The sequence below is a fragment of the Pyrgilauda ruficollis genome, unplaced genomic scaffold, assembly GCF_017590135.1.
Source record: "Pyrgilauda ruficollis isolate IOZ18807 unplaced genomic scaffold, ASM1759013v1 scaffold28, whole genome shotgun sequence".
Lineage (NCBI taxonomy): Eukaryota > Metazoa > Chordata > Aves > Passeriformes > Passeridae > Pyrgilauda > Pyrgilauda ruficollis.
The window spans coordinates 7984988-7995320 of NW_024524155.1; the positions used below are offsets into that span (position 1 = coordinate 7984988).

At 39.0% G+C, this 10333-nt stretch overlaps 1 protein-coding gene across 1 annotated transcript in view; it reads left to right on the plus strand.

Annotated features, from left to right (window-relative positions):
- The window catches only part of TTC8 (tetratricopeptide repeat domain 8), a 42040-nt gene extending 38996 nt beyond the window's left edge, over positions 1–3044 (plus strand). Inside the window, exons 14-15 of the mRNA XM_041471946.1 lie at positions 627–710; positions 2347–3044. Coding sequence (XP_041327880.1) covers positions 627–710; positions 2347–2463 — 201 coding nt within the window. The 3' untranslated portion in view covers positions 2464–3044. The remainder of the gene's footprint in view (positions 1–626; positions 711–2346) is intronic.
- The last annotated feature ends 7289 nt before the right edge of the window (positions 3045–10333 follow it).

Genomic DNA, 10333 nt, shown 5'->3' on the forward strand with positions numbered 1-10333 from the left:
TAGCTCAGTCTTGCCACAGTTTATAGTTACTTTTGTTTTTAAATGTTTTGGAATTTTCCCCATTAAGTTCTGCATTTTTTTTTTTGAGTAAAATCTTTCACATATGGACCTTAATTTTGTATTGGATTTATATAATGAAACTATACACTCTGATACTTCCTTTGTTTTACCTTTTTGTGGCTCTATTCTGCCAGTTAGAAAAAAAACCCCTAATTTTATTTAAATGTTTAAATGTGAAAACTGTCATTTATATGATAAAATTTATGGTTTCAGGGATGCTTAAGACACAGTTGTCAGAGACAACAGATAAATACAGTGGGATGTTCTTTAAATACTTTTAGTTTTATTTATGTGATGTATTGTCCTCAGGGTTTAAAATTGAATTGCTTAATATAGTATGTCCCAATAATTTTTTTTCTGACTCAACTAAAAGTCTTTATTCATTTCAATGCTATTTGACTCTGTTATGCCTACACTATTGATGTAACCTTTTTGAAAATGGCTTTCTTAGTAATGACTTAGTAAACATAGGATGATTTCTTTTAAGGATTATGAATACTGCATTAGATTCTTGTTGCTCTCCCTCCCAGATGTCACTATATTATTTTATTCATTTCTCTGTATAGGCAAGAGCTTTGCTGCAGACTGCTTCATCTTTAGCACCTCACATGTATGAGCCCCATTTCAATGTTGCCATACTCTCAGAGAAGGTAATGCATTATCCTGTTCTTGTAATCTAGAAATTGAACCTTGGTGAGGCAGGTGATTTTTTATTGTTAATATTAAGAATTCCAGATAGATAAGAAAAAGAATACAGAGTGCATAAACTCAAAAGAAAATGCTAAATTATGTTTTCATTTTAATACCTAGAAGTGTGTCAAAGTAGCCATTCCAATGTTTGCTTTTGTGAAAAAATGAGGCCAACTGGCTATGAAGTAACTTTGTAATTGTTGAAATGCCTGGAAGATGAACAATTCCATCTACAGTCTTGACAGTCCTGAGCTTTTTTAGAATGTGAAGTGCATTAATATCATATTATTTACCAGTAATGATAGAAAGAATATCCTTTACTGATAATATCTTACTGATCTCAAAAGGAAAATCTGTTATTCAGCTCTACAACCTCTGAATTTTTTGTGTTACTAATCTATTTCATCCAGAGTGTCTAAGACACTGTATTAACAGTGTCCGGCATTCCTATTAATAAGAGAAACTTGTCCAAATTTTTTTCTTGTATCTTCACAAGAAAAAAATTGCTCCTTTGCTTGTGCCTACACCTTCATGATTCTGTTATGATTCTGTGTTGTGTGGGCAGCTCCACTCCTACAAATGCTGAAGTACACACATTAAGAAGAGAATAACCCATTAATTTGTAAGTGTATCCTCTCCATTGTGGAACACAAGAGGGTGTTGAATAATTGCATTTTTTACTTACTGTTTGGGGAGTAAATCCTGGTCTGTGAATGTCTTGTTATGTAAATTTTGCACAAAGGACTCTCACAGGTTATGGGAGAAGACAGCCAGCCACATCAGCCAGGTGTTGGTGCAGTGGGGTAATGCAATCCTTAAATTCAGTGTAAGGCCATGGTTTACAGAACATGACTTCTCTGGCTGGGACCTTGGCTTTTTTTCCTTCAGAGAATTCTTGCCATGCTGAAGCTCTGTGTTGAGAGATGCACAAGAAAAGAAAACCTCCTGGCTGTCTATAGCTCCTCCTTTCCCATTCAGGAGTAATCAGTTTTACTAGATGTGTTCCCAAGTATTTGGGTTCTTTTTTGCTGAACCCACTTTTTGAGATGCTTTCTTTTTAATAATTTCAAAAAATGATGTCTATTTAGGAAAAAAATCAAGTTCTCTAAGTAGGGAACAATTTCTTCTAAAAGCAACAGAGGAGCACCATTAGTTCTCCAACATTGTTGTGTATCTCTCTGAGGAAGCAGGAAATCACAGTTGGTTTTTTTTTTGTAGAGTCCTGATGGGTTGTGTTTTGCTTGTTTATACAGTAGCACTTCTATGGAGTTTAAAAGCAAAACTTCTATTTTTTTTCCTCCATACTTCAAGCACTGGACATGGTGTGTACCTTGTCCATTCTCCAAGAAGTTGGGTGAAATGGACTGTGTTAAGTTGATGTCTCGAAGCATCCATTAAAATGACATTTCTGTCTTTCTCATCCCTTGATGTAAGTGTGACATAATCCTGCCTCCAAATGTCCTTACACTGACTGTTCTCTCTTTGGATCAGCTGTGCTTAAAATTTGTGAGCATCATAAATGTACTGCACAGAATGCAAAGAGTACAAACACTGCAGTGCTTGGATTTGCAAAATCAGTTTGTGTGTTTTTTACAGATTGGAGATCTTCAGAGAAGTTACACAGCGGCTCAGAAGTCTGAAGAAGCATTTCCAGGCCATGTTGATACACAGCAGCTCATCAAACAGTTAAAGGAGCACTTTGCTATGCTCTGATGAGCAAATTTTTCATTATGTAAGAAGCTAGCGAGAGCAAATGTCCCATGCACATTTTGAGAACACCAGCTCAAAGTAGATGAACTATACTTTATGCATTCCTGTGGCAAAGCTTGTGTTACTTTGAGTAGCAAGAAAAGATTGAGTTTCAATTTCTTATGATCCTAAAAGATAACATTAATTCAAATGCAGCTAGAAAATTTTGCAGCTATGTACACAAGAGATTACAGAAAAGGGTTTTTTTCTGACTTTTGTGCGGAAAAAATTGGTTTTAAACATTCCCATGCAACATCTGTGAAGAAACAGAGTAAAAATACTTCCTAACTGGTTTTCAAGTTGGCTTTTGTTAGTATACTTTCTAACTGAATGTTAGGTTTTAAAATTAAAATACTTAAAAAGAAATTTAAATACATATGTAAAGCAAAATTTCTTATATTCCTTGTACTGTATGAGTTAAATAAATTCAGTTTGTATGGTTTGTCTCATTTGTGCATGTAAGTTAAATTACATTCTTATTGCCATGAAAATCTGGGTTGATAGTCTTAACATTTTGAGAGACCAGTTTTGTACCACAGAACTGGTACAAAATCATATAAATGCATGTGTGCCTCTCTGCCCAGGAGGGAGTTTATTCTGGATCTCAATTAGGGAAAAGGGTATTTAGAAGCTTGCAGAATTAAGAACTAATAGTTGAGAACAAGGCTTTGATGGGATGATTACCTGTGCTACCACGTAAGCACTCTTGCTGAATAAATATTTGGATCAATCTAACTACAGGAATACTACTGCTAATAACTAATGAAGATTTTCTGTCATACTTTGTGTTTTAGCTAAAAGGAATAAATTTGCATGAATTCCAAATCTGACCTTTTTTAAAAGACCTTTAAGAAATGTCGGATGTTAAAGCAATCTGAAATGGCACATCCTGAACCAGACCTTTGAAATCTTTTCATGTTTTTCTGGTGTATTAGGGGAATGTCTTAGCTTAAGGGGCAACCCTAAGCATGCTTGTGAATCTTATGTCTTTTTTTTAGTATTTGTTATTTCTCCACCCTCATCTTTGATGTTGTAGCTGGTGAAGGTGGTTGCTGGGGAGCTTGGAGAAGTGTGCCCACAGGTTCCCCCACAGAGCATTCTGTAGGTGACAGAAGCGCTCATTAATTGCTGTCACATGGTGTGAGGTGCAAAAGCATTATTGGCTGAATAGATGCAGCATCTTTTATGGAATTTTATTTTGTCCATTTTCATTTTATATTATTCATCACAATCTATTTTGAAGGGAATCTTACTTACCAGTAATTCTCATTAGTTAAGATTTTACTTGCTGCCAAAACACAAGAATTTAGAGGAAAGTTCCATCCTTTGATCTGTGGTATTTATATCTTTCCAGCTGTCGTTACTAAACTTAAAGAGGTACCAGAAAAGAAAATTGTCTTAGCAGTTTAAACACAACTGTTGGGAATTTTTGAATGTCATATTATCAACTCGAAGTAATTTTCAAACTGCATAGTAAATAAGCCTATTTCTAGATGAACTGGAACAGAAATGACTAATATAGCTCCAGTTTTTAATCCATTGTGGCTGCTTGATAGTTCCTCATAGGTGCTTATAAGATGCCACTTACTGTTTTCACTGCTCAGGTTAAGGATCTGAGTAACTCTCTTCTAGCTAACAGTGCCCCTTACAACATGGATCCAGCTTTATTATTCTTTTCTTATTGGGGAATGTATTGGGGAAGTTCCAAGGGGAAAAGGATTATGTATGTTAAGGAATCCTTCACACAATATGCTTGTGCAAGTCAGATGTTAGAAAAACTTCACCTTCCCCCCCCCCCCCCCCCAAAAAAAATACAAAGGTCTAAACAAGGATTAAAACCTTTTTAGCTCCCTACTCTGCAGCATCTGTAAGCCATTCCAAATTTATCTTAGGTGGTGTGTTTTGATTGCCCCAAAAGGCAGCAGCAATTTGCTTTGTTGATCTTTCGTGCCCCAAAGCAAGGGTCTGGCAGTATGGCAGTATATTTTTGACAATTACCATGGTACAAATGAAATCAAATGTGGTTGTGAGTACAGCAGCACAGTGCAACAACAGATGAATCAGCAGGCTGTTCATGCTGGAGGAATCTTTCGATTGTCTTGTGTGTAAATTCGGTGTGAGCCGCAGCAAGCGGACGCAGCGGCAGCCCCGGGGCGGAGCGGCTGCGGGGCGTTGTGCGGCCCCGCGCAGCGCGGCCACCGGAGCCCTGCTCCTGCCGGGCGCAGTGACCTTAGCATTGCGAGCAGCATTCCTGGAACACACAAACCATTTTTCCCCCAACCTGTAGCACTGCTCCATGTGTGTCTGGTGGGCATTTACAAAGGCTCTTCAGAGTAAAGAATAGAATACAGTTTAAAAAACCTCACAATTTAATCTACAGTGCTGATAGTTCCACAGCAAAGCTGCCTGGAAGGAAGCTCGAAACAGATGTCTGGGGGTTCTTTTAGTTTCTGTGTCCCTGCAGGAAAGGTCTGTTCAGTTTATGGCTGTTGCCATCAGTTTTATCCTTCATGACCATCCTTCTTGCTAGGGTCTCTCTAATGGATAAATTCAATTAAAAGGTGATAATGTAGGGTAAGGTTATTAAAGGAATTTGATTCTTCTGCTAGATGTTATAGCTCCAAAACTGTGGCTGAAATGAATCACAGTTCACACTTAAGGGTTGTGGATGGTTTTGACTGCAAAAAGCAGCTTCAAAAGTTGTACAGGACAGAGACAGTTTGTCATTAGGTGCCAGTTCAGTCAGTGTATGACTGGATGATTATCCAATTTTGTTATTGCTCCTTCTGGTGGCTTTTTTCTTTGATTGCTTCCTGTCTTTGTAGGCTACAGGGAGAGATTTTTGGGTCATTTAGTCTTATCTCTGGTATGACATAAGTCAAGCTTTTTAAGCCAGGAACTTCTTCTAATTAACTTATTTTGTACTTCAGTAGCCATTACCTGCTGGAGCAGCATCAAGTTTTGTGAAAGATTTTGTATTTAGTATCTCTCTTTACCTACCACATGTTTCTCTTCTTTCTGATGGATGCTTTCAAGCTCATTCATGTCTCTCTCTTTGTGCCTTACAAGATGAATAAAGGGAAAGCTAAGAGAACTTGATATTCAAGTCATTTACAGACTTGTATCTCCAGTCACTCTCCAGTAGCATTTGAATTCCTGTGCTGGTAAGATGGTGTTATTAGTTTCCCTGAATAGCAGAGTTTTTAGAATTAATGGATGCTCAGAAACTGCACATACTCAGAAGCATCTGTAAACAGGTTAAATCTGGAAGATGTGCCACAAAAGCAATTTTTGTTGCAAAATTGTCAAGTACACATACCCTGAATTATGCGGAGTAACTGAAGGAGCTGTACAGGTACTATGTGTACTTTCGTTCTGTTGATTACTTACAGCAATTGCTTCGTGCACAGCCTTCTCCTTGTGTTTAGTTTACTAAAAGGTCATAAAGATTTAGTTAAATAAGATTTCCTGTTTAGATACTAAATCTGAATAAAACATGTAAAAACAATCAAGTCAATGACTTCATTGTAAAAAACTCTTCCCAACACATAGTGCATTATGTTAATTGTGTTTAAGAATATATCAGCCCATACAAATGTGGGGATTTTCCCTCATTTCCTGCTTGCTTTTTGACAGGTATTTCCAGTGAAACCAATTATAGTGTGACAAAGATAAGTCTTGAAGCCATTAGAAATGAGACAGAAGAAACAGCAGGATGCAAACCTTGCTCAGCACTGTGGAAAGGGCAAAGTCATTAAGAACCAGGAAGCTTGGTTCCAGCAAGCAGACCACCCCAATAGTTTCATCTCATTTTCAGCTTATTCAGTTTACATAACCATAAAGTAATTGCCAAGATTCTACATTTTAGCTTTGGTATAATTTTACAATACTATCAGTTCCATATTTTTTTAAGTCTATATCCTTTAATAATACCAAGCACCTTTAAAGGTATTACACACGGTAACTAATTATCCTTTCCAGCAATAAATTTAGATCGTGGTAACCAAGGGTCATCCATCAAGAGACTGGACTAATGGTACATGAGAAACTACCCAAAAGCCAACTTAAAAGCTGCCCTGGACTATTTTTATTCCTGTGAATTGCCATAAACCAACAGTTCAGGGTTCAGATAAACCCACAGTGTTGTAAAGTATATGGTCACTGACACTCTTTTGAATCAGTGGAACAAAACAAATGCACATATCTGTCCTAGTTTTCAAGGATGTAATTGTTAGTTCTTCCAGAGATACTGATGGAGGAGGCCCAGTAGAAAAACTTTGAAAGCCCCTGACTTGTGCCTGCAGTCCTGCAGTGTCTGATGGATAGGCTTAACATGCTGCCTACTAAGCATTAATTTATTTAGGTATTCAATAGTAGCTACTTGAATGAATGTAAGATTTGAAATTCAATATAAATCCTGGGAAGGTAGGCTAATAAGCAGACAACCACATTTACCAAAAATCTCGGCAGTACAGACATGGCTGTCATTATTGCACATGTGGAAGACATCCACTTATAGCCTGTGTCTTTAAGTAAGGGAGTTACTGTAGAAAGTGAAGGAAATAATTCTCCAAGAGTACCTTAGACCCCAGTCTAACAGGGCACTTGGAAGAGTGGGTGGAATGGGAGATCCTGTTTTGCAGGGGTATATGTCTACTAGCAAAAAATAATTAATATAATAGTAAATAAAATGTGGCTACTTATAAATGACTGATATTCTTTACACTTTTCAGCCACACCCCTGACAGTCTTTATAATCTTTATTAGCCAATGTGTATGCATTTATCAAACATGAACTTTTAAGCAATTACAAGCGAAGTTCACAAATTTTCAAATCACTGGCATTATGTGACAAGTCCGTACAGTCTACCAGAATACCACATCATCTTAAGGAAAAAAATTACACATACTCAGGCATCTCAGAAAGTGTCTCTACTTAAGCTGAAGCTTCAGATGCTCCAATGCCTTTAAAATGAAAAAAAAAATAAAAATCACTACCAGAATAGACACCTTTCCAATTAGATCAAAACTTAAAATTCTTGAAAAAAAGCCTAAGTAATGATGGGTGATTCTGAAGGGAAAAGAGAGTTGTGTCTTGGGGTAGCTTATGGCTCATGTCACATCATCACCTGTACTTCATATCATGTTATCTTGGTGAGCACTACTGTGCTGCAACATAAGCCAATGACACATTGTAAAGTAACAGAAGTTGTAAGCAAAATCCCTTCAGGCTAAACATCTGTCATGTCTGGGAAAACATGGTAATTCAGGCACAAATCTCTCGAATGAGAAAGAGTAAGAGGAAGCTGGAAAAGTGTTACTTGGATTGGAAGCAATGTTTTCATGTAGTTCTAAAAGGCACCTTTATGTCTCTTGGAGTTTATCCCATAGCAACATAGCCAACTTTGTCAAGATTAGGTTCTGTTGCAACTCAATATCACTTATAACAATGTGCAAACAGACAAACTTTACCCATGCAGGTCTGTTCAAGCACCCTGAGGAAAAACAAACCCTCTTGTTGTGTGGGATTCTAAGATGTACATACTATAAATAAATTCTCCTTTCTCCTCTGGAAGTCCCACTTTAGTTCAGGTTCAGAGCAGCACAGCAGGTAGTTTGACAGACTTCAAATAGTTTGTGGTGTACCACAGAGCTATTTGTCTTTAATGGATGCTCAGAGTGCCATGCTCCTGGGAGCAGTGCCATCCTTGTCTTTGTGACCATGGATATTTGAATGTCAGTGCTAGACATGGTCATAACATTTTACTGCCCCTTCAGGAGTTCATATCACCAGATATGGTGAGTATAACAAACTTGTTTTAACAGTAGCAAAGGAGCTAAATATAAGAAAGATGAGAGCTTCTTTCATGCTCCTTTCTCCATGCATATCCATAGCAGGTATCAGTGCTGTGCTTCCCATCACGTGATTATAATAGTAGAACAATTTTCTTTCATCGATCCTCATTTCAGGAGTTTGTACTAATGTTTTCACCTCTACTTAGACAACAAAACTGCTTCCAACACAGAAACCATAGATATAATAGCCAGCCCCTCATGGCTGCTGAAAAACACGAGCACTCTCAGGCTGAGTGCATCTCACCAGGCAAGAAGTCAACCACCCTGTGGTGCTCCCAGCTGCAGCCAGATCTGCTCTCTTACATCGATGAGCTTCAAGGCAGATTTTGATTAAGACTTAAGCAGCTAAAGGTACACATGATATAAACCTCAACAGACAGCCCAGGACCTTGTTTCAAGGCTTGTCTTACCCTTGAAATAAAGTGGTTAAGAGATGTGGGTGCCCCAACGCTTGGCATATCTCCCAAAGGCTTGGAGGCTGCCACTTCCCTTGGCTGGCACACTGCTGCCACTGAGGAAAGGAGAGAGCTGCCCCCCTCTCCTGGGAGTTACAGCCCAGCTGTATGGCTTCACCAGGCTGACACATGACAGACAGCTTGTGTAAGAAATTCTTTCCATTTCTGGAGCAATACTTGCAAAATTTGAGTTTTCTTTAAAAGTGACCTGAAAATGGGAATTATTCTGGTCTCTGTGAAATCCATCCTTGAACCAGACAGTTGATCTGAGATGCCAAGTAACCTGGGAATTGCTAATGAATGATAAGTGTGGTTTCCTCTTTTCTCAGATTTTATGACCTAGTTTCATCTTTTCTCTTGGGATGTGTTCATCCTGCCTTGCTGCACTTGCACTCTCTGTGACTTCATGTTCTGTTTTCAGGCAATTTGGTCAATATGACCCCAAAATACTCTCTTCCTCTTCCAGCTGCTGAATGTGCAAGCCTGGCTTTTCCCAAAGAAATGCACTCCTCAGACAGGCTTCATCTCCATCCACTCGAGCTGTCACCACACCAGGGCCAGCTTTGCAACACAGCAACCAATAACTCTGGAAATTGTTCAGATTTGCCATTTACTTGAAGAGAAATGAGAACAGTCCATTTTGTCTGGGCTTGTCATCTGGAAGCCTTGAGTTTGTCCTATGAATATGTTTGGAAAGCAAATTAAATTTCATTTAATTGATCGTGCTCACTAGCAGGAATTTCATCATTTTTCAGCCTGATAACCTATATTTAATCTGATGTCCTTTTCCTGTGTTCTGGAGGTTGAGAAGACCACAGCTGTAAACATGAGCAGTATTTACTTTTATCTCTCTCAACTGCCTTGTGTTCTAACACACTGGAAACTCCAGAACACTGAAAATGTCTGCAGTTTCTAAAATGTATGGTGAGGATAGAGATTGCTTAGAGCAATCTTCCCTGAGTTCCCAGCAGCCCTGTCAAATCAGCCCTGCTAAGCATGAGACCTGCTATCTGGGCACCTTCCAGCCCCATCTCCTCCAGTGCAGGTTCACTGCAGCAGAGCAGCTGCCCAGCCAGGGAGCCCCCTCAACCCACGCAAGAAACAGACACTGGGGCTTCAATGTGTGGTCAGATTTACAGCCATGGGACAATGTTTTCCACAGGGCTTATTGATATGTATGACTGGCACAGGGCTTCTTCCCTGCCATTCCTCTTTCTGGTTGACAGCTCTCATGTCTCCTTACATGGTGGCATGTTGTCTCTGTGATTGTATCCTTTTTGTCACCCTCCTCCCTAGTGTTGGACTGTCCAAAAGGAACAGCAGCTAAAACACCCTGTCCAAAAGGAGCAGCAGCTAAAACACCCTGTCCAAAAGGTTCAGGGTGGAGTTCAGTGCAGTAGCCTTTGAACCTGCTAATGGGATGTGAAACGGGGCTCCTGTGAGCTAAGTGATGCAGTCACAGCCACTGAGTTACCAGGGGAGGAACGCTCATCCAAACTGCCTGATGCTTCTCAAGAGGTGGC